Below are 24,469 nucleotides of genomic sequence, written 5' to 3'. Positions count from 1 at the left end.
TCTTCTATCTTTTCTCTTCTTGGAAAATTGTTTGCATTTTTATTACAAGACTTGACCAGAATGTGTCAGGTTTAAATCATAGATCTGTTGGAGTTGATGAAGTCAAACTACCTGGTCTCTGGAAAGGATCCTTCCCTGACTTGTTCACGCAGCATTTTGTTTTGCTGGCTTTCTTTAAGTTTGCCAAATAATATGGAATTGGAGTTTGTCATCTCATTTTGAGTGTAAGTATCAAATATATGAAAAATGCACTAGCAAACACTAATCAGAAACCCCCCCACGTAACAACTTAGGCTGCTGGTTATTTAAAGCTATTGCAGAGGAGCAGGTTGTCACTCAGTAACACCAAACTAGAAGCTAGCTGATATTCTGGAGCAAGTTGTACTACCCTTTCCCTTAAATGTTTTGGGTTTAACTGTAAAAATTGTAATGATGTTCCTGAACACTTACTCGTGGCTGTAAGTCTGTTTTCATTAAGGATTAAAGACCAGCTGGCATGAGGAACCCATGAGAAATAAAGTTTTGTGTGTTCTGGAGTTAACAATGTATCACACGTGAGTGTATCTCTCCCAGGGAGCTGAGTATTCCAGTTGGAAATAAACAAAGTGTTGCTAGATTGGGTGACATTGTGGGCTGCAGCGAAGTTGGACAAACCTGAAATTGTTAGCATTATTTCCTGGGTACTGCAGCTGCCTCAGTCCTGCAGGAACAAACATCCTCCCTGGGAAGGGTGACAGCAGGGTAAATACACTGCTCCAACTCCTCCTGCTCCGAGGAGACCACAAGCACTGGCAATTAAAAAGTGCCATGGCCCTTCACCAACCCTACAGAGAAAGTTCCCATCAACCAGGCAACTTCTCCATCCCAAATTAACTGGCTATTTGCCAAGGTCCAAAATAAACCCTGCCAGCCAAGTAAGCACCCTGCTGAGGGCGAGGCCTGTGCTGCTTTTAACAGAACAAGGTGCACAGTTTGTGTAAAGGGCATTTGTGCAGAGCACTCAGGGGTAGACTCACCCATCATAAAATCTCACTGCTCTTTTTCTCTGAAGAATTTCAAATCTTACACTCTGGCATGATCAGAAAACACTTTTTTTTTCTCCCTTGTGGAGAAATGAAGCCACTTACATTTATTGTAGTGCTGTAAAACCCATCTTTTTAAATTCTAGAACACAAGATGAAATAGCAGGGTACAAATGAAGCTGCATCTGTGATAATCACACCCTTCCTAAAACACATCACTCTGGAAGCCCTTGTGTATTTATAGAGAATAACTGGGAGATGTTCACACATTTGCATTCAAGCATCATGTCATCCACGTCTTGCTCATTGTATCCCTTTCAGTATAACACAACAAGAACAGTCTGGTGTATTTCCAAAGAAACATAACTCATGACACAATCCCTTTTGTTCCATACAGAAAAGCCCCATTTTTTTAGGCTAATGCACAAACAATTTAATATATATATATAATTACTTAATAAATCAGTATCTTCATCTCCTTTCTGAATTGAATATCCTTACCTCCTTTCTGAATCTGAAAATAATTGATCTGAAAGATACTAGACCAGTGCAATGGATGCAATTTAAGTCCCAGTAACTATGTAGCATTTTATAAATGTAAATGTTGTCTTTGAACAATCCTGCTGGCAACTCCAGTCCTTCATCCAGCATGTTGGTTACCACAGATGCCACCCTACTAGGAGAAAAGCCAAAGACACACCCATATATAGCCAAAATGCTTCTATAAAAACAAAAGGGAGCTTAAAGATCACTGTGAATGCTTCAAAAAGACATGGGCAAAGTCTGGAAGAGCACAAAACTTCCCTCTTGCTGTTGTCAAAATCCAGCCCAGGTTCATAAGTGCCACACCTGTGCTCGCTGAAGCCAAGAGGAACATCAAAGGAAATTCAGTGTTTGCTTCTAAATTCTCCCTGAAAGATGTTCACCTTCATCTGCAAGAGATCTCCGAGGTCACCATGTATATATCAGGTATATTCTTAATTTTATTTCCATTCTGATCAAGAGCATTGGACATTGCAAAAATAAAGTCATTTTAAGAGGCATATTTCCATCAGATATAAACATCTCTTCGTGCACACCCAAGTGTAGAACATAGGCAGCCATTCATCACAGAAATGAAAATTGTACAGCAAAAATAGATGATGAGTATCTGGAATGAAAGCAGTAACATTTCCAACAGAATATCTTTAATAGAAATGGAAAAGCAAACCAGTTATTTATTCTGTGGTTATATAGGCCCTCCCCACCAGCTCTGGGGAGGAGTATTTCCAAGAGGAATTTGCATCCTGTGTGTAGAATAAATATTTACATGTTTTGACTGGAAGTGTTGAATTTACATCCAAGCCCTGACAAGGAAAACCAATTATTGTAAAAACGGTGATATTTAACTGACACAGAACAAACATTCCTCTGGTGTTGTCATATACAATGGGTGTGAAATAGGACTTTATTGCATCTGTACATTGTTAGAGTCTCTCTTATGTACTGAACATATATTTCATGCAGGGCAACCGTTCTCTTTCCATTCATCCACTTAAAAAAATATTCTGAATCTGACAAGAATTTCAAATACTATTCATGGCTAATCCATGCATTTGGATTTCTTGGCAGTTAGCAAAGAGAATAGTTTCTTTGCTCCGAGAGAAGTGCCTCCTATTCAGTGTGATGCATTAAAAAAAGAAGGTGAGAATCCAAAGAGTTGACGTCCTGATGTGATAAAACTTTCAGATTTTACAGAAAGGAGCATTTTTCAGTTTCCTCCTCATAAATGAAAAACATATATGCACAGTCTGAAGAAACATATTACACCCAAGTATGTAAACTGTCAGCCTGAACATTTTAGAGTTTAATGAAAAATATTTCCCAGGAGGACACTTTATATTATGTTTGCCAGAGCAAAAGAAAATTTTTTTATTTTCTCAATATTACAGTCCTGCCCCATTATCATTTTTTTTTTTTGCCTCACTCCAAAAAAAACAGCACTGGGATATTTATGCATTGTGAATTAGGAGAAGTATTTTTTACTATCAAAATTTTAATGCTCTATTTGTAACTTGTTTTCTTTAAGCCAAAACTGTGGAAAGTAATAATATGAATATAGACCCTCATGGGTATCAGTGGGGCTTTATGCAGATTATGGGATTACTTCTGTTGTTTCTGTTACAGATCCTGATCAGAGAACAGGACAAAGCTCTTTTTCCACTGCCATCAAAATAAATGTTGCTACTGTAGCACAGAACGTGTATTTAATATGTAGAAGCTCTAAGCAATTCTTTAGCTTTCATTTTATTGAATCTGGTACTTCCTGCCTTTGGAGTGTACTTAATCTTAGGTATGTATCATTCCCATTTAGTGCATGTAAATGGAGACTAGGGAATGCCAACCTATGGAAGAATTTAATTTAACCCTTAGTTAACATAAAATAAAAGTTGTCAGCTTTGTATTTCTCATGAAGGGAAACCTTTACTCTCCCTCAAAATAGAAATAAACACCAGAGTTTGGGTTTCAGATTTGAACCTGGAGGCCCAGAAAGGAAAGAATATAGCAACAGCTCCCTAATTACAGCTATCTGCAGGTTTAAATTAACACCAGAGTGCTGCTTTGTAACCCCTATTTGCATCTCGTGCTGCTATGGTGCTCGTGGAAGTGATTCCTGGTTCTCAGGAATCTAAATGAAAAGTCAAGCAGGTTCCCTGATTTTCAGCTTATTACAGTAATAGTCTTAAAAAATCTCTAAAGCATCTAATGCCTGAGCAGTTCCAGCAATTTTGCAGCACATAGTTACTAATACCACAAAAATAATGTGTCGGTTGTACAGAACTGCAAGATGCTCATCAGTGGAAATAAATTCCAGTGCTGCACTGCTTTTCCAATCCATTCCTCCTTTCCCTTGCTCAGAAAACTGAAGATAACTATAGGAACAGGGCAAGCATGTCCATTATTTTGCTCAATTCGCTTTGATTTATCTTCTAACAATAAACCTCTTAAATCAAAGAGCTGACTTTTAAGTTGTCTTCGGTAAGGCTCTGATCATTTACCCGTTAATCCAGGATAAAGAGGGTGAGCCACGAAGCTGACTTTGAAAACCTTTTGATCTTCTCACTCCTGGGCGTAACGCCTGGAGGTGCAGGTGCCGGGGCTGGGAGTTCGGCAGGACAGGAGCAAGGAAGTGCAGCTCAGTTTGAACGTGTAGGTGGTGACCTGGGGAACAACTCCCAAGGACGGGAAAGGGGAGGGACATGGAAGGGGGAATAGGCTCCTTCAGGTGTTAGAGACCAGTACTTGATCTCAACCCCTGGCGACAACGAGTGTTGCTGCAGACACGGGCCACCCGCATTCCTAACGGAACACGGGAAGAGGAGGAAAGAGGTGCAACCCTGACCTCGAAAAAGGGCCTATTCTCATTCTTAACCTTGCAGTGCAGGGCTTCTCCTTTGGTGGAGGACTAATCCTAACAAATGATAGCCAGGCAGACATTTCATCTCTCTTTTCCTTTCTCTTAAGTGTTTTCCTTCTGCTTTCTGCTGACTTTCACACAGTTTACCTTCTTTCTGCTAAATAATATCTATATGTATTAAATTTTCTTTAAAAATCATGATCCTGGGTCTCTCTAATAGTAGGGATGTCTGGATCTGGATCAGGATCTGGATCTGGATCATTTCCCTTGCTCATTCTTTTGTAATCATATACTCCACACTCTCACTAGCCAGGAGATGTTAACTGTGGACTAGGATTTTTATTATATTGGTTTTTTTTTTTGGAAATCAGAAAGTTTCTAATCTTTATGGCCAAGGAAGGGGGTGCTTGGAATGGGGTGTTCATCAGGGGGGCCGTTGCCAAGTGCTGAGCAGCTGGTAGCAATCATCACCAGGAACTTTGTTTCAGCGCCTGGTCCCTGGGAAGGAGGCAGACAGAAACCCTCGCAGGCCAGGTTGCGGGAAAGATCAGAGCGGGAGCTGAAGAACAACCAAGAAAGGGACGGTTTCTCAGGAGCAAGCGTCCCGCAGAAGACTGGAATCCTGCTGCCGGAGCTAACAGGCGCCGAGGCGCCGGGTGCGGCCGCGCTCGTTTGACACAGAGCTGGTTTCGTGCCGGCAAAGAAACTTCTGGGCAGGGTCAGGCCAGGTGCTCCCGATCTATTAGAAAGACCCCCGGGGAGGCACCACCCCCCTCCCTCCCAGCCCGCTTTCCTTTGTGGGGAAACCAGCAGCCGGGATGCGCGGTAGGAAGCGGGGGACCTTCCGGGCTGTGGCCCCTGCCTTGGTGGGGAGCCCCGAGGTGCGTGGGCCGTTGCAGGGGGGGTTGTTTCGAGGTGCGTGGGTCCTTGCGGGGGATTCCCGAGGCGGGTCCCGAGGTGCGTGGGCCCTTGCGGGGGTTCCCGAGGCGGGTCCCGAGGTGCGTGGGCCCTTGCGGGGGATCCCGAGGCGCGTGGGCCCTTGCGGGGGGGGGGGTCCCGAGGTGCGTGAGCCCTTGCGGGGGGGGGTCCCGCGGTGCGTGGGCCCTGCGGGGTATCCCGAGGGGGATCCCGAGGCGGGCCCCGAGGTGCGTGGGCCCTTGCGGGGGGGGGGGTCCCGAGGTGCGTGGGTCCTTGCAGGGGTTCCCGAGGCGGGCCCCGAGGTGCGTGGGCCCTGCGGGGTATCCCGAGAGGGATCCCGAGGCGGGCCCCGAGGTGCGCGCCCCCCAGCCCGGCGGGGCTCGGGCGGGCCCCGCAGCGTGTCCGCCCGGTCCCGCCGTCCCCGCCCCGCCATCCCCCGCCTCCCCCGCGGCGGGGTGCCGGCCGGCGGGGCAGCCAGGGCCGCTGGCTCCGCCCGCACCACATGACTCCGCCGTCGGGAGAAACTTTTCCCGTCCCGCGGTTGGAAAATGGCGGCGTAAGAACGGGGCTCCCGCATCCCCACCGCTCCGGCCGCCCCCGCGGCCCCCAGCAGCCATGACTCGCTGGGTTCCCACCAAAAGGGAGGAAAAATACGGCGTAGGTGAGGACCCTCCCGGCCCCGCTCCCGCCTGTTGCCCGGCGGGGCTCCCCCCTTCCCCTCCCGCGGGGCCTCCCCGCACCCCTGCCCGGCTCCCCCGGGGTCGGTCTCAGGCGCGGCCCCTCCGCCCGCTCCCCTGCCCCGGGCAGCAGCCCGGCACTCCCGCGCCTTCTGCCTTAGGAAAACTCCGGGAAGGCCGGGAAGGAGCGAGGGGCCGGGCGGGCTGCAGCCTCCAGCCCCTTCGCTCCCCGCGGGGCTCGGCTGAGGGCGAGCCGAGCAGTGGTGTGGAAAGGCTGGGCGAGCCGCGCGGCAGGCGTTCCTGCTGGGAGGAAAAAAAGTTTGCCTTTCTTCTCCCCTCTGTTCTTCCCCAGCCGTACTTTGCGTAGCAGAGGGCTTCGAGTTATTTCTACATTGTTTTTGTGTTTTCCTCCCTCCCTCCCTCCCTGCTGGCAGCTGAACAGGATGCGCTTCCAGGGCTGGATCCTTGGTGGGAGCTGCGCGGGGTGGGTGGGTGGGTGGGTGGGAAGCCCCCCCTGCCCCGGGGCCGTGCCCGCTGTTCCCTGACCTCTCCCGAGGAGAGGAAGCCTCTTGGTTTTGCAGGGAGCGTGATCCTCGCACAGATGGGGGGTTTCACCTGCGCGCTGCTACCCCGGGGATCCATTTCGTACTCGGCTGCTTCCGTCCCTCTGGGACAGAGGGGGATTGTTCTCTGCCCGTAGTTAACGACGTCTCCGCTTTAATTCACCAGCGGGTTTGGGCGGTGTTGTGCCGAGAGGGCCCGTCTCGCTGTTGAAGATGTTTTCCTTCTGGTCGGAAGCGTGTTTTTTTTTTGGGGGTGTTACGGAGAACGCTCTCTTGGCGGGAGTCAGGGCATTTGTGTCGGGGAAGGAGAGGATAAACCTGACTCTGCGACTTGGAAATGCAAAGTTCGGTGTTAACCACAGTTCTCGGACGCTGTTGATTGTGGAGACCAACTTAGATTTCATACATGCCCGCAGCTGAGCCTTGTGTAAACAAAATGAGCAGGAAGGAGGGAGTTTCTGGGTCTAAGCAGAGCCCAAATGAATTCTAGGAATTATTCTTAAATTCTGTGTCTATATCCCTAGAAAACTAGAGCAGGACTTTTAAACGACTAGCAAATCCTGGCTGGTCAGTTTTGCCGTGTGAAAGCTGCGAGTCATACCAGGGCTGAGGATACAGGACAAATACCAGAGAGCAGAACTGTTGCAGGTGGTAGTCACTCCTGAAGCTTTCCATATACCTGCTTTGTGTTTTGGGATGGGTAGGGTATTTCTGGAAGGCTGGAATGACTAAATCGTCATGTATACGCTACTGTTACAATCCAGTGACCCTCGAAAGCAAGTTCCTTGTTTGCAGTTCCTCATGTCTGCTGCTGTGGCAGAGGGGATTGCCTGGACCTGGCTTTCCAGGAATCAGTGCCTTGGGAGTGGTTTTGAAAGGGTGAGGGCTTAAGAAGTGTGGAGTAATCTGAGTATTTTAAAATATTGGTTAATTACATTTGGATATCTGTTGTGGGATATTGTATGTTTAGACTTCAATGTAATATAAGGAAAAACAAAGTTTCACTGTTTCAAAAAGCACAAGGTGATGTGCTCAGTTGGTGTGTTTTGTCTGTGTCCCCTGCTCTGGAGAGAAGTTGGTCATGGTTTTATAGATGTTTGTTTTTCTGTGATAGTTTATTTTGTTTTTTTTTCTCTGCAAGTTAGCTGGGAAGGATGATCCTCAGCAACATGAGGGTATGTCTCTGTTGAGCTGCAGGGTGTGAGAGTGGAAAGCAGACCTAGTGTTGCAAGGAGATAAAATCAGATTAAGAGCTAATTGAACATTGTGATTCACTGGCCTGTGCTGTTAGATGCTGCTTTGGGAGGGGATAACTTCTTTTTGGTGTCACTGGGTTTCCTCTTGACGAAGATGAATATTCAGTCTGGTTACACGTGTCTTACACATTGTTGTGTTGTTAAAGAAAACGGTCTTTCTGTCCACTGCAGAACTCTGGGTGTTTTATCTTTTTTGCTGCTTGTCAAACTTTCAGGTTCTGGAGAGTTGCTGCAGTCCCTAGCAGAAAGGGAGAGGGCATTGTTAAGCTGGACATGCTAGCACAGGAATGTTTTTCTTCCTAACTGTTTGTCGTGAGCAGTCCCGGAGACTGACGTTGTGTCAATATTGTCTGACAGTGAAACAGCAACATCTGCCTGCTCCCAAACAGGGACGTTAACTGAAATGTACATGTAATGTACGTAGTGTGTATGTTTCAGTGAGGCAGAAGTAACAGGAAGGTATTTGTTGTTGTGGGTTATGTTACAAATGTTGCAGTTGTGGCAGCTCAGAAACGTGTGTATGTATACAGCTGTTGGTGTATATATAATGTGAGATGTGTGTATATAAAATATCCACGTGTGTATACGTAATACAGATACATACACATTTTTTCTTCCTCTTGACTGCTGTGTGCCTGTGCACAGCCAAGGTTTCTTAACATCTCAAGTCCTGAAGACCTGCTGGCTGTGCTGCAGCAGGAATAAATTATTGTGACATGCCCACGCTGAAGCTGAGGTAGGGTGCAGGTGTGCTCAGAACTGCTCGTCCTGCTCGACCCACTCCACCTGGCATGGTGGGCTCTGGAGGTGGTGCTGGATGTCCAGCATCCGTGTAAACTTAACTTACTGCCTTAAAATGAGGAGTGCTGCACATTGGGCATTATCTCAGCAGGCAGTTGCGAGCGTGACTCAGCTCCACTTCCTGAGAGAATTTGGGGCTCAGTGTGCGGGGAAGCTGGATGAGGAATGGGTGTGGATATAATGGGATAATACAGTTATTGGATTAGCATACGGGGAACCATCCAAAACAGGAAAACAACCAGCTTAATTGAGATAGCTTTTCTCCTCTCACGATGCTGAGGATCCTCCTTCATCTCAGCACTTGGCTCTGTATTTTATCTCTCACCCTGGGCTGGTGGGGAGGTGTGTGGTGATGGTGAGATGGCCATGTGGGTGCATGGCTTCCTCAGTAGGAGCATCAGAGGCTTCCAGGGAACCCCAGAAGCTCCCTGTGTCTGCTGCTTACCCTTGCTGTCCCAAGTGGCTGCAGAGTCTGGCTGCTCAGTCTTGCATTTCCTGCTTTTAGTGTGATGTGAAAACTGTAATTTTGCCAGTGGAGAGGAGGTGTAAAATGAGCTGCTTTAGAGGGTCTGCGAGCCTATGTAGCATAAAGTGGCTCTAGGAACATCCAAATCCTCTTGACTTTTACTGCTGTTTGACCCTTTTCCTTTGGACTTGAAAGTGTGGAGCAATGCTACTGTGGTTACTGCAGATACTGCATCCTTAATGCTTTTGTGTTCAAAAGTATGTGCAGATATGGAGTAATTAAACCACTGTGACAGTTTAATCTGTTTGGGGGTTTTTTGGTAAATAAATGGGAAAACGGAAAAATAGTGCTGTTTGTGTCCCTGCATGAACAGATGTAGAACTTCCCAACCACGGGGCTTGTGCTCTCAAATCCTGTTAATTTCAGGATGTTGACTCTACTTTCCTCTGCTACTCCTGATGAGAGTTGCTGGAAAACAAGGGTGTCGTGCCCTTGCCATGATCAATAAACCAGTACAGGCTCAGCCTGGCAGGAGGGGTGCTCCTGGCTTTGGGAATCCTTCAGAAATGTGAAGCCTTGATGAAGAAAGGGCTGGATATATAAAGGGCCAGATTAGAGCCTTAATTTTGTGATGTTGTACAATACCTTTGCATTCCCTGCTGTCTGAGGGGATCCATTTCTTTGCTTCCCCCTGTCTGGCATCGCGTGATGCGGAGGTGGGGGACTGGTAGATGAAACCATCTTCTTCCTAAGTGAGTGTCCTTAATTTGACTGTAGGCGGGTGCTTGATCACACTCACTTCACTGAGCAGTTACTGTTGCCCTCTGTCAATAAACACTTGTTGTAAGCAACAGATTGGAGAGGGATGAAGACACCAGATGAGTGGAAGCAAGCGTGTCCTCCGGTTTGATTTCCTGACAACATTGCAGATAGGAATTGTTCTGAGAAATGATTCCTTGAGGGATTTACTGGAAATAATTTCCACACCCCCCCCCCCCCCCCCCCCCATCTAGCACATATTGACTTCCTGTAGGCATTTGGTTGCCTCTGGGCATAATACAGAGCATTTATTTAACTCTGCAGAGGAATTTTTTAGTCAGTTTAGGAATTTTTCAGCTGTTAATTGACACTCTTGTTCCTAGAAAATAAAAAGGGAAGGGAGAGTTTTCACAGGGTGAAGATTTGCACTTTATACCGTACACAAGTATGGAAGTGACATCAGGATGAGCTCCCAATTTAAGGTTTTTGTTTGGTATTAATTAAGGAAGAAAACAATTTTTGAGTTCCCGCCTGAATTTCAAGTGGCACCTAGGTGGGTTTTGTAGTTTTCGTCTTTGCCTCTCATTTGCCATAAGTAGTTGATTTAGGTGCACTGATACAATCTTAACTTGAGACTATTTGCTGTGTGTGGCTCAGCTTTCTCTGAATTACAGGGGCATTTTCCTTTCTGCATAGGCAAAGCTTTCAGGGAAGGGGAGAGTAAACTGGATGCAACTCCAAGTCAAACCAGTGTCTCCAGGAAGCCTTTCAGTCAGCTTGCAAGTACAGGCCTAAGCTTTGCAATAGTTTTCCTTTGAAATATGTATGTGTCTGGAGGTTGTCCAGTATTGGCTGTAGAGGACATGCAGGATACACTTTGCATTAATCCCTTAGTAGTTCTTCAGGTGTCTGACTCTAGACAAACAGCTGAAAGCTGACTTGTGTTAATGAGTCAAAGCTCAAATGAGGAACTTAGTGCTCATCTAGTCTGAAAGTGTTTATTGAAGATGTCAGTCTTGCCTCTCCTCTTCTACTTGCTGCAAGTCTGAAGCTTTCACAAGACTTCCAGTGGTGGCTACTCGCCACCTCTGTGCTGCTGCTCTTTACGGGTCTTCCTTGACAGGGAGATGGACCATTGAAAAATTAGCACATCTTTTTGGTAAGCTTAAAGACACTTTAAAATTCTCTTTTCTAGCCTGTGGTAGGTCCCAAGGCTGTTCTAACAGTAGTAATTTTCTGAATAATGCTTTAATTGATTCCTTATTATAAAGTTACTGGAGTACTTTCCTCCTTTAGCTTGGGGGCTGGAAATTGAAATAATGCCCTATCTAAACCAATAGAATGCTCAAAATGAGATAATTCTGGTAATTTTGAAGCTAACTACATTTTCAGGCTGTAGTTTGAAAGCATTTATATATTTATAGTATTATTTATCTTCCCATGTTTATGGAATTAGTGCATTAAATCTGATTTCTGATGCAAAGACTTGTAACACAGGAAGCAGCAGTTGCTGGATTTCAGTTTCATCAGCAAAATGTGGAATATCTCTGGAAATATTTTTCTGCTCTGCATAGCTTTGTATCTAAACTGAAATAATCACACTGAAAACTATCGTGTGTAATCATGTATATCCATAAAAAAACCCCAGGTGAATAACTGAAGTAACTATTGCCCATGATACTTGATTTTTTTTTTTTTTAAATAATAGTTCTTAGCACTGCTGCTTTATTTAAAGTACTGTTTATAGTATTTTAAAACCTTGTTTTCAGAGGTTTGTTGTGGTTGATTTTGCCACAGGTTGTTGGAGTTCCAAAAATGCCTGTTACACAGTAGCAAATAAAAGCAGTGAGTGATACAATGTTTACCCTGTAATTTACCAAGGCAAATAGAACTAGAAGTCTGCATAATTGGGCTGTGGATGCTGTTAGGCACTTGGTTTCTTGGGGCACTCAGTTCTGTACATCTCCAGTGCTGGAGTAGCTGCATCACTTTAATGTTTTGACTGCACAAATGAGTCAATATTGAGCTTGGAAACCTGGTTGAGCAGCTCCCAAGATTATGTAGGTGCAGGGGGTTTGGGATGGTGCTGTAGTAAAGCAGGAGTCCCTGAGGAGTCCCGTGTGTGCAGGGCATTGTTGGTGGCATTTTGGACGGTGGTCTTCATGGAGAAGGCTGGTGGCTTGACACGGTGAGCTCCTGGCTGCTGGCTGGCAGAGCTTCGTGGAGGCACAGCTCCCGAGCAGCTTTGAGAGCGTGCAGGTGGGCACTGGGGGCTTGTGACAGCACACAAACCACGACGTGCCTGAGAGCCTTTTCCAGCATCCAGATACCTTTTGCAAGTCCAGCCTTCGGTGTTTGTGTTTGCTCTGCCTGCCTTCTCTGTCTTCTCCAAACAAAGCACGGAAATACTGACATCACTTGACTTGAGTGTAATAAAATAGCATATGTTTAGGGAACAAAGTTGAATAGCCCCTGGGTCCCAGGAGGTAGGCGATGCCAAACAAGGAGCTCCTGATGCCAGACTGCATCCAGACCTAATGCCCTCAACTGTGCTGTATTAGTAGAGGAGGGCTTTCCTCCTTTTCATGCATGGAATCACAAGCAAAATAGTTGGAAAGAACTAAGATGACAAACCCTGGCACTGGTGGTGCCTGTGCTCCCTGTGTGAGGCTCAAGGGAGTTGCTGGAAGGTGGCAGAGATGCAGGATCATGGAAAGCTCTACTGTTACCTGTGTCTCCAGCAGCATGGCTGCCTCCTGCCTCCCGGCTGATGTTTGAGCCTTTAACATTCTCCTAATTGTGCCAGCTGGAAAAAATGGAGTGGTGGGGAATAGTTCAGTGAATGGGGTTGGGTGCTTTTATTGAGGAGTTGCTTCTTCTTCAGCTGTGGTGTGAATGTATAATGTTGTCTGTAGCAAAGGCTGCTTGTCAGAAATGAAGTGAAATGAAAGCAGCTGGTAACATAAAAAGTATTCCTGTCGTGGACCCTGGAACAGGAAATATCTCGGTGCTGAGCCAGATGGAAGTAGCTGATGATATTTGAGTTTCCAAGTTTTGACACAGATGGTGGATGGTTTAAAGGGACGCCTGCTTTCAAAAAATCTGCTGTGCATATGACTGCAGTGAGCAAATCTTGATGCTGAAATGCCTGTGGATTATCAAGGCAGTTATTTGGAAAGCTCTGTAAATACTGTCATCTCAAGGAGGGGTTGCACTGTGGTTTTAATGAGTAAGTAGAGATACGGCTCAGCGTGTCACTTGGGTCAGGAAGGTTACAGATAAGGGTCTGTGGGAACCTGTAAACTTTCTCTTGACTAAATGTAAGGTTAGTCTCCCAAAGTATAAGCATATGAATAAAAACTAACATGCTGGCAAGGAGGGGAGTTTTTATTTAGTATTAAGTAGTGGAAAGAGCTAAAAGTGGGTTTGTTGATGGGCTCCTGTTTGACTTGTGTGGAGCTCCTGTTGGTCAGAGGATCTGAAGGGACCAGCTGCAGATGTGAGCAGGCCTGTGTTTATTCCCTCTTTAACTGGTGTGGAGACACTCGCAGTATGGTTGGCTCTGAGTCCCTCTGTCCTTACTTCTGCCTTGCAGCACAGTCTGGGTTGGAAAACCTTGTCCTCTTGATTTATCTTTTCCTTCTGCTTTGGGGTCACATGGGAGCACGGTACCATTTTTGCTGTTCTGCACTGGACACTATGGCTCCTTGGTAACTCAGATATGCAGGCAATAGTGCTGATATTCAAGCCCATGGTGTGGTCTGGTTCATGTGAGGTCATGGTGGTGCTGCCTGGTGGCTGGATGGCCTGGTGGCTTCAGGCTCTGCATGTAGCAATGTGTGGCTTTGTATCTTTTGAGCACAATTAGTTGTGATACAAAGCTATCTATGATTATACATGAAAGCTTTCTCACTACCTTGTTATTTTTCTTTGTATGTTTTTTAATCTGGCATATGCCTCTTAATTTATAAGGACTTCCAAGCTTTTTTCTTTATTTCTGGTATTTTGTGTTACACATAAATGCCCACCCGTTTTCTGCAGGCATCACCTGTCCTCTTGTCATCCTTAGCTGGAATTCCTTTCCACCCACCTGACTACCCTCTGTTTCACCCCTTGTGTTCATGGAAAACACTGATTGTGTCTCCATCAATCTATAATTTTCCTGATGCTTTGTTGACCAAGAATCATAGGTGGAATAGACTTGAGGGACTTTTTTTCTCCCTTCTGAGGTGGTGGTGTGGGTTCATTTGTTTCTTCTGTGGACTGATCTCTGTGAAACTTCCAATAAAGGGTAAGTGGTTTAACTAAAACAGTGGTTCTACTGGTAGTGTTTTTACTAAGTTGATTTAAAAGAAGCGGTGGGTGTTTGTGGTGTGGTGGGGTTTTTTTTGTTGTTTTTTAGATATTTGGGCTTCCCCTTCAAATCAGTTTCTCTGCAGGTGTTTTTGGTCTGACAGTATCTGGCTGTGCCTCCTTCCATGACAGCCCATCAGAGCAATGCCTCTAGCTGTTGACATCCTGTCTTCCACACCTGTGTGACCTTGGTCAAGTCTGTTCTGCCCTTTTTTTTGTGTTGCTGCTGCTCACTAACAGTTGGGCATAAAGAAGACAGCCTTCTTCTCAGACTTTCCAGATGATGGGCAAGTAGAAGAGCAACTTGGACTTCCCTTAAGACTGGGGCTTACTCACAAACACAGCAGCTGGTATTGACTCCTTTTTCAGATGAACTTGGTGGCATACAACAAAGCACTGGAAGGATTTGCAGTGGTGGGTAAAGATCCTTTTCCCAGAGTTGTCAGTTATTGAGCTCTTCTGATGAGAAAACAGTTTCTCTTGCTCACAGCTGAAGCGGCTGGAGGTGAGAGCAGGTATTTTTGTGGGGCAGAGGTATTTCTTAGGCTGTGGTTTCCATAGGGCGAGTCAAAACAGCAACCCCAAACTTTTGGTGGAGAGCCAAATATTATTTTGATATTTATTATATTACACTTCGTTTATTTTTACCTGTTGGTTTTGTTCTTGAGTGTTTCACTGTAACTAGGAGTCTAAAAGGATTTTTAAAAGTATTAGACATCTGGATAATAGGGGCAGTTCCATTAGATGGGATCACTTTAATGATGAGTGTCACTGTCCAGAGCACCTCCAGCACTGCTAAGGTGCTGATGGATGAGGGAATTTTCCTAGTTCTGGCTAATACAGAATTGCCTGCTGTGAAGTCTTGGTATGTCAAAAATACTGATGGTGGGAGCTGGACTTTGGGCTCTGTTTAGTCTGATCTGGTCCCTCTCCTAGTAAATCACACTGCTGGGATGTTGATGCAGGTCTTTGCACAGTGATGGTAAATCCTTTGTTAAACCATTGCTGCCTTCTAATTGTGTCTGCAACATGGATGGGGAGTGACTCTTAGTCAGTGCACGCTGCCTACGTCATGGGAATACTGTCCCATTGGTAGCAGGGTTTTATGTGGGAAGAAAAAAAATTCTTTGAGGAGCAAGTGAGTCTTCAAGGAATGCCTAAAGTAGGTCACTTGGAGCTCTGCAGGGTGGGAATTCTGATTCCTAAAGAATAAAGCAGTGGACTGGATATAGCCAGATAAGCACATTTTAATAAAGACTTAGGAGAATTGCTTGGTTGTAGTACTGTGTACATTTTTAGAAGTTTTGTGTGGGTTCAGCTGGTGTTTGATTTTTCTAGCTGAAAGTGCTCTCAAAATGATTTATTAACAGATTTTTATCAATAACCTTTGCAGCAAGCCAGGCCTCTGTTTACTGAGCTGTGATAAATGAGTGATTTAACTGGTTCAGATTTGTGCCTTAAATACAGAAAGTACAGTTTGGGCTTAATGCAACAGTTGCTGGTTTCTTAGTTACAGTGCATGAAGGTGAATGTATTCTTGGCTGATGTGTTCAAGAAGTTGTAATGCTGTTAGAGCTCGAATATCTAAAATATTGGGATAACTTTGTAAGCTTTTACAGTGCAGGCATGATACCATCTACAGCTGGGTGTGCTGATCTGGGAGCTGTTCTTGCATCAAGATAGAAACTCTGAGATTAGGAGCTTGTGTATTATGTTTGTATAGTGGTATCTTGAAGCTTCCATAACATTTACGTAAGGAGTGTGGAAAACAGAAAATAGTTCTGTGGAAGGGAAATAGAATAACCTAATACCACTTCAAGTGTTGATGAGTAGGGTAGTGATAGCATTGAGAAATGACTGAGTAAAGTTAGTAGAAAGGAGGACGTTTGTGAACATCAGTGAAGCTTTGGGCTCTACCTCGTGTCTCCCTTCTTCCTGCACCTGCACATTGCAGGAGCTTCTGCTGTGACCCTTGCATGCAGCAACACAGTCTTGCTCTTGGAACACTGACAGATCAAGAAACGTTTTTAAAGCTTAAACTTTTCTTTTTCACAACACTGAAAGCTCCTAATGAAGAGGACTAAGTTGGCTCCCTACGGGAAAATAATACAAATGCTCATCCCTCTTCACACTCTTTTTGATACCCCTCTGTCCTCACCATGTGGCTGTGGACATGAGTCCCTCTACAGGATGGTCCAGGTGTCTCCTAGGATATTTTCACCAAACTTAGCACAAATTTGTTAATTTGTATATTAAAACCCAGATGTTTTTCTGGACATGAGGAATTGAATTGAGCTTACAATGCACTAGCTATAATTGTTTTGGCTTTTTGAGTAGCTTTGTTTTGAGGTAAAGGTCCTGAAAGTGGTGAGTTGAATGGCTGAGAAGTAACCACTAGTTATTAGACTAGTGAAGTATTTTTACAATGGGGAAGCCAAAAGTTTTAAGGTGAAAGTGGTTGTGGAGGGCAGATATGCTGTCCAGTTTAGCACAAGCTTGTGCTGCCAGTTGAACCCTGTGAGAAAACAAGCATTTGAGCAGATTTAGTGTCTTCTGTGTCGCTTTGGAGATCATTACAGGGCAATGGTTCTCCTGAAGTCCTTGTTTCCAGTAGGACAGTGCTAGAAGCAGCCCTGAGCTGCTCCTCCAGCCAGGAGCTGGCTCTTGCCTCTTCTGTTGGCTGGTCCTACCCTGGGCCACCAGTGTGCCTGTGCTGTGTGCTTCATCTCTTTTCAGTCAAAAGTTGGAACCACACTGGGAAGATAATGTGAAAAAGAATAGTTAAAATATTTTTTTTCTTATACCACCAGGTTAGCAAGTTACTACTGGGTTGGTGGCACCATAAACCACCCTGCTGGCATTAATATGCATAATGATCAGTGTTGTTTTTAAAAGACAGGTAGTTTGTGCTCAGGTTCTCTTCAAGTGGTCATGCTGAGGCAGGAAGGTGTTGTGGCCTTGGCTTCTTCTGAATTAATGAGGGGGATTTTGAGGCTGGGGGTGGTAAGTGTATGGGTGACCTTTGATGTGTTTCAGTAGGCTGAGGGATTCCCCAGCAATGGGGGCTCAAATGGGTCAGTAGGACAGGACTCAGCAGCTGGCAGAAAGTTCTTGTCTTGGAATTTCCTGCTTCTTTTAGTGATAGATTATTGGGCCAGATCAACTTTATTAGACTAAAAAAGTCTAGAATGACCAGGTTAACTTGTGATAAAATTAAGTGTTGGGCTATGAATTTAGGTTCCTTTGGTGCAAAAGGGTGGGGAATTCCACATCCGTAAGGAAATATTTTGGGTTCTCTACTCTGGGTTTCCCATTTCCCATAAATCTGTATATTTATTAATGGAGTGTAAAATAGGATGCTGGGTCTTGAAAAATTACTAATACTAAAAATAGTGTATCAGTTACATTTCCTTCTCCTTGTTTCTTCTGGAATTAATGTAAGAATGTGTATGGGTTCCAGGGATTCCTGTTAGATGGGTAACATGGAATTTGTATGGATCCAGCTCCCTCTGGCCAGCACTGTAAGGAAATCCCACTGCTGATGGAAGGGACTGGCTCTGCAGGCTGGAGTGAGCTGGACAGTGACTCTTTGTTCAGATGAGATGCTCAGCCAACTCAGTGGCTCTTCTGGCAGCAGCACGAGGCATGTGATGTCTTATTGCTTTGGAGAGAAACAATTTTTCCCTGTTTTTTTGCAAAATGCTGTTCTTTTAATGCATTCAGTGCTGTTTGACTCGCTTCCGTGGTTATGTTCTTAAAGTAATTCCAGTCTAAGATACAACTTGGGGAGAAATACCATGTATTTCCAGCTTCTGCAATAGCCTAGCTGTTGTGGAAAAGAGGAAGTGGTGGTGGATCAAACTGCAGCTATTAGCAGGTAATTCTTCTCCCTGACTGGTGTTTCTGAGAAAGCAGAACAAGTTACTTGGGGATTATTTGACTGGATCTGTGCTTTTTCTCTGTAGTTGTTGCTGTTGGAGACAGCTTGAGGGACTGGGAGACAAGGTGATGGCACGTAAAAATAAATGGAGTAAGGTTTGATTTGTAAAAAGCCTAACATGCCTTCTCCTCTTTTCCCTGCTCCGTAAGCTTTCCTGAGAAAGTAAAGGAGGAATTTTGATTTTATTTTGCCTTGTAGAAATACAGAGGAGGAAGAACAGTAAGAAATGAAAACTTCTTCCCACCACCCCATTTCCCCCTTGCTTTAGGCATTTTGCTCTGCATCATCAGCTCTATATTGCAGTGAACAGTGTCTTTCAGGAGCCATTTTTGGTGACTGTTTCCACAGTAGTGGGATAGCAGTTTTATGGTGTTGAACTTGATTTTTATAGCCATTGAAATGACAGCTCAAATGTAGCTGTGACATCAGGCTGGCTGCTGTAGACGTGCTTAGTGAAATACACCCTTTGCAAAATGACATTCAGTGCAATAGGGACCTGCTGCAATGGCAAGGGGAAAGCTTGAAGCAGGGGACTGATGTGTTGGGCATCTTCAGATGGAGCTAAGAGGAGTGTGGTGTGGACTGTTCTTGTTAAAAGCCTCATGCAAATATAACTGGGCTTCATTTCTTCCTGGCTGTCGTGTAGCAGCAGCTGAAAGCTGAAAAAGGTACAAAGGTTCTGCTTCAGTCCAGGGATGATGAAGGTCCTGAGGAACTGGCTGTGTCCATCAACCTTTTTCTACCAAACCTTAGTAAGAGCTGCTGCTCCAGCCTCTTGGGAAGCTCCATGCCCTACATGAGCACCAAACTGGCAACTTGTGATTGAGTGTCTGTGCAGACTTTGACCATAATTTTTGCAGTTCTGGCCTGGAACACTGGATTGGGAAGGACTTCAGGGTTTGCTTGCATTGTGCATATGACTCTTGGACAGTCCTTTTCATATTAGGATTGAGCTTATCGTGTTTGGGGGGTTATTTTAACTTCTGTGTTTGGCAGGACAGTTTTAAACTGCACTGCTCAATTTGGTACCTTCTAAGGCTGTAGTTGGTGTTGGCTGGAGTTGATGCTGTCACTTTCCTGTGCCTGGGCAGGTGCTGCTGCCTTTGCAGCTCTGCCATTGCTGGTTTTCCCTGATTGCTCTGGGTTATTTATGGAGCTGTTGCAGGAAAAAAAAAAACAAAACAAACATTGAGGTTTTGAGCCAGCTGAGCTCCTGGCAGCTGCTGGCTGAGGGATGGGGTGGGTGGCAGTGCTGGTGCAAGGGAAGGGGCAGGGATGTGCAGCTGGAGGCTCCTCAGCCAGGAATGGGTGTGGAGCTGCAGCACTGCCAGCTCTGGTCACTTGTCATCTCTTGGGGAACTTCTGCCTAATTCTACGGGCTGACGTTGACTCATCACCAGTTCCTACACAGTTCCTGGCAGATCCTCTGCCAGCACTGACCGTAAGCTGAACTAGTTCCTCCTCCCCTCCAGCATTTAACTTTCTTCCTCCCTCCCTTCTCGCACCCAGCAGATGCCTTGGTGCATTTTATGCATAGCGACATTGAAAGTTTTCCAGAGACTTCAGGGTGAGCCTGTTGTGAATTTCAGTTGATTAGAAGCACACAAGTCCTTTCTTCAGGTGCACAGTGGTAAGCATGGTGTGTGCTCAAATGCCATTTAGTCTTTGAGCATGTTGCCTCTAGGCTGACAGAGCAGAGTTACCACTTCTTAGGGTCCCCAGTGAAATGCAGGAAATTAAGGGGAACATCAGAACTCACTTTGTGATCCTGTGTTACTAGAAGACAGATGCCAAGACATCTGTCTCTAGATAATGTTTTCTGTTTGTCTGAATCAGCATCTTGCTTCTACAAGAGATGGTGTTTAAGAGCTTGGGGTGGTGTGATCACTTCTCTCACACGATGTGTTTCGCTTAATGGACTTTGAAATCGATTTTTAATATTAAAATGTTCTTGACTGTGCTTCTTGTTAGAATATGCACTTTGGCATATTATTAATACTGTGATAGGCAATAATGGTATCTTTTTTTAACACTAGCTTTAGCTTTATACCCTTAGTACTTAGTGGTGAAGTACTCACATTCTGGATACAGAGTAAGTAGCAAGGAAGAGGGAGAAAGCTGTTAGTGAGCTGGCATCATACTTCATTAGCTCCCTCAACATAAATTATCTGGCTAGATGAGGGGAGGAGGAAAAGAGAGAACCTAAACTTGGTCTTGGAAATCTTGGATAAGTCCAGAATTCTTTATTTTTTTCTAATGCATTTTTAAAATTAGTGCAGAAAGGACTTTTTCTGTCATACTTGAGTTCTGCTTGCAGGGTTGTTACGCTTCTGAAAGGCAACACAACTGAAGTTTGGAAAGTGCTCTGGATTTATGAAGTTTCCTCAGCTTATTAATTCATGTTGAGTAGTGATAAGATGCCAGCTGTGTTACAAAACATATTGCTCCCGTGTTGCCATCTGTTCTAAAACCTGACATGCCTGTTATGTTTATAGAAGCTTGGGTGGCCCTTTGCTCTTCCCAACCTGTGCTCAGTTGGCAGCTGGTGCTGCACCTGTGCGGAGGTTCTGCTCTAAATGCACAATTTACTCTTCTGTATGTCTACTAGTTTTCTTTTGACTGTGTTGACTTGGGAAGAAGCAAGACAGGCTGGCATTGCGGGGACATCATTGTGGGGTCTGCCAGGGCCCTGGGTCAGGATTCTCCAACCCCTGTCAGATGTCTTGTGTAGTTCTTGAAGGAGAGGCAGAGCTCGCCTGGGAATAGTTTCCAAATGGACCTTTTTTTGGAGGAAGGGGAAGAGGAATGGTCTTCCTGTTGTAAGGGAAAATGAGAAGAAATCCTTACCATCTACTAAAACTTACTGGGCTTAGTCTAGCCCTGCTGGAGAGATACCTGCAATAAGACAAGTTCATGTGTTTAACCAGTAAGATGTAGAGTGTTACTGGGGTCTAGCAGCCATGAGCTGGATTTCCTTTGTTAGTTTCATGGTAACTGTTCAAGCAAGCCTAGGAGTTTCTTCAGAATTCTCCGCTCTTTTGGAAATCCATCATTTGGGAATTCTTGGATGACAAATTAACTGGAATACTGAGAGAGAACTGTGATCTGAACTTGGTGAGACCAGGAATGAGAAGGTACAGGGTGAGTTCAGTAAGGCAGGGAGACCTACCCTTGGTTAATACACACATGAAATAATAGTCTCTAACAAATCTTAGGTGCATCTCCTGACTTGTACACTTCTTGGTTTTAATTCCTTTTGCTTTAGCCTCAACTGTAGAAATTTGAACCTTGTCAGTGTAAATAACAGGACTAAGGAGTCTCCCTAGTACTGAAGGCAGCCACTGTGCTTTGAGAGAAAATAGGAGGAAAAACTTCAGGTTTCTTTTATTTTTAATACTAGAGAATTTGCAGGAGACTTTCCTTTTACCTCTCTTGTTTCAGTCTGCTTTTATGGAAAAAGCACAGTTATGATTTGGGGAATTTTTTTTTAAAAAGTGTAGAATGAAGCTGATGATGTGTTAAGTGTAGTTTGCTTTCTTTTAGGAGTGTGCAACGATTAAACAGCCTTAATGCAACATAATTCCAGGAAACACTTCTCTGTAACATTGTAGCAGTATCTTAAGAGTATCTCAGCTTTCATACAAGTCAGAAAAATCTTTTTCAGTGTGTATTGATGTTACTTTTGTTTGTTTTTTCTTTCTTTTTTTTTTCCTCCCCCTTTGCCACTTCTCTTTGATTCTTCTAACTCACTTTTCTAATGCACACAAATTGAGTGCAGCTCTGTAGAGGTGTTTGGTTTGTATTCTTTAGCAGTAAATGGGTTTTTAGTGCAATTACTGTAATGCCCTCTTCATTGTTCCTTGCTTTATCGACTCCTAGAGTTGAAAAAATGGCTCTTTCTATGCCCACACTGATCCTTTACTGTTGGCACTTCAGGACTTTGGTGCTTTGTGGCTGTGGTGGGGGAGGAGGGGAGCAGGGAGAGCCTTTGGCCAGCAAGGCTGGGCTGAAAGCACAGCTGATAAGGAAAAATACCTGTGGCTGTGCTGAGGCCTTCTGTGGAGTGAGAGGTGACTTCGGGATGGCTTTGTTGCTGTGACTTTGTTCTGGGTTTTCTCCTCTGCCTTCCTAGTTCTGCTCGTTCCATCTCAGAGCTGAAACTGGAGCTCACGGGCGCGTTTGCCGAGTGCGCTTCAGCCCTCGTGTCAGCCAGCTCCTCCTCAGCCAGCTGATGCTAAATCCATGTGCCACTGGTGATGTTCAGTGCAGACCTTGAGCCACAACCGTTTTATGTTCATCAGCAATTACTAGTTGCTTTCCCAAGGGTTTTAGTTTACCCTAGTTTCATAAACAGACTGGCTGTATGACTGCATCTGAAACGCTCTGTTCAGAAGCCAGTGGAACTGCACCCCTGTAATGATTGTCAAAAAATATGTGGGCTATAGGAGTGATTTTTGCAAATATAGGACTCCACAGCTCTGGTTTAAATCAGTCATAGTTAAGGATACTTACAACTGGAAAATAAAGGTTTTTTTATTTCTTGGTTCACAGCTTTGAGAAAATGTTTTGGTTGTTCTCTTCTGCAGGCTAACAGGTATAATTAGAAAATGTAGATGAGATGCAGGTGTCTGGGAGGTGCACAGCTGGTGCCAGAGACATCAGGGAGCAGCTGCCCCCTTTGCCTTGTCAGGGGTCTTATGCAGAGAGACAAGTCCTCTCCTGGGAGGTGGTCACCTTCACAGGTGACCTTGCCCTTTTAAAGTTGATTGCCATATACTGGGCTGTATGAACGTGGTAGTGGAATTCTGATCTGTAGTGCAGACTGCAGCCCAGACAGGGAGGTGGTGCTGGATGGTGAGTGCCTGAACTGACTCCTGCCTTCCTTCCCTGGGAAGGCACCATGTTTGTAGCTCAGAAAGCAGCATCTTTCCTGAGCTCTGGTGCCTTTGGGATCTCTTGAGTTGCCTCTATCACAGGGGTATCCCTTAAGGAGAAAATGCTTTGTAAAGAGCATCCTTCTAAATGATAAGGGATAAGAGTGTCTGGCTGCAATAGGGAAGCTTGGCTGTGTCCCTTCAGTGGAAGTTTATTGGAGGAGGGGGGAAATCTGAGCGTCGATGAAGAGCATTGGGGGATGTAGTGCTGGTGTTAGCCACGAGGTTAACTTGCACTGCCTGGGTCTAGCTCATGGATCTTGATGCTTATGTAACCATTCTCCTTATCTTAATTGTATAGCAAAGGTTTTTCTAACTTAGGAGGCTGCTGAACTCCTTTGCCAGAACAGGGAGCCTCGATTTGCAATTCAAGCACATGGGGAGGCCTATCGTTAACTGGTGTAAATATACCTAATCCTTTACTTAGCTTGGAGCTCTCCAAGCTAAAAATCTGTCACACTGAGACCTGGATTTTTCAAATTAAGCATTTCAGTAAAAAAGAAATAATAAAAAAAAAAAATTGGAAGTTATATTTCAGGCTTTTAAATATTTTAAATGTTGATTCAGAATACAGTTGATCAGACAAACTAAAAGCATATCAGTTTCATGCTTCATTCCTCCAGATTTTGCCTTTTCCTTTAATTAAAGCCTTGTTGTTTGCTCCAGTCAAACATTTTATCTGTAACAACATCTGTAGATGTCACTCTACCTAAAAATTACCCTAGAGGAACTTATTTGCTAGGTTACATAGGAGTTTGTGGTGTAGTTGAAGCCTTGTTTTGTAATCACAGGGGTGAAATGCACTTGAGAGTTAATTTAGTTGTTTCTGTCAAAGCTGCTGCAAGCCAAAAATGTGGTATTTCATGTTTTGGTAGCCATGTTTTTCACACATTCATATTTTTAAATAGAAACCTTCCCTCCCAGGACCGTTGCTCCTCACTCAGTTCAGGTCAGTGGGAGCTGTCATGGGCAGCAATTACCACCTGATGGTTGCTTGTCATCTTCTGTTCAAATAATTGGTCAGCACAGTGAAGCTCCTGTTATGTGACCCTCCTTGTTATGACAGACACCAGTTAGCATTCTTGGATATAAATTTTAATGCCCTTTATTCATCGCTACTAATGATCTTCAGTGTTACTCCATTTAAATGTTGGAGAAATGCTTAGCTGAAGTGTGATTTAAGTACAGGACTGTTTTTAATCAATCATAATGAGACTTTATCCAGGCTGGGATGTCTGGTAGGAGGCAACAAGATTGCTTGGCAGGGTCCAAAGGTGGAAGGTTCAAGCCGGATTTTTTGGACATGTTGAGCACCCCCAGGTGCTCTGGACTCTAGGGACAGCTCTGAGTGCTCAAGAGATGTAAAGGAAGACCTGAAGGGTG

At 44.8% G+C, this 24,469-nt stretch overlaps 1 protein-coding gene across 2 annotated transcripts in view; it reads left to right on the top strand.

Moving 5' to 3' along the window:
• Nucleotides 1-5,864: 5,864 nt before the first annotated feature.
• Nucleotides 5,865-24,469, top strand: part of DOCK1 (dedicator of cytokinesis 1) — a 296,429-nt gene continuing 277,824 nt past the window's right edge. For both annotated transcript variants that reach the window (XM_051617678.1, XM_051617677.1), the window contains exon 1: nt 5,865-5,998. In XM_051617678.1, coding sequence (XP_051473638.1) covers nt 5,953-5,998 — 46 coding nt within the window. In that variant the 5' untranslated portion in view covers nt 5,865-5,952. The remainder of the gene's footprint in view (nt 5,999-24,469) is intronic.

This window comes from Apus apus, chromosome 4, assembly GCF_020740795.1.
Source record: "Apus apus isolate bApuApu2 chromosome 4, bApuApu2.pri.cur, whole genome shotgun sequence".
Taxonomy (NCBI): Eukaryota; Metazoa; Chordata; class Aves; order Apodiformes; family Apodidae; genus Apus; species Apus apus.
Note: the sequence above shows the minus strand (reverse complement) of the source record. Positions and strands in the feature narration are given on the sequence as shown.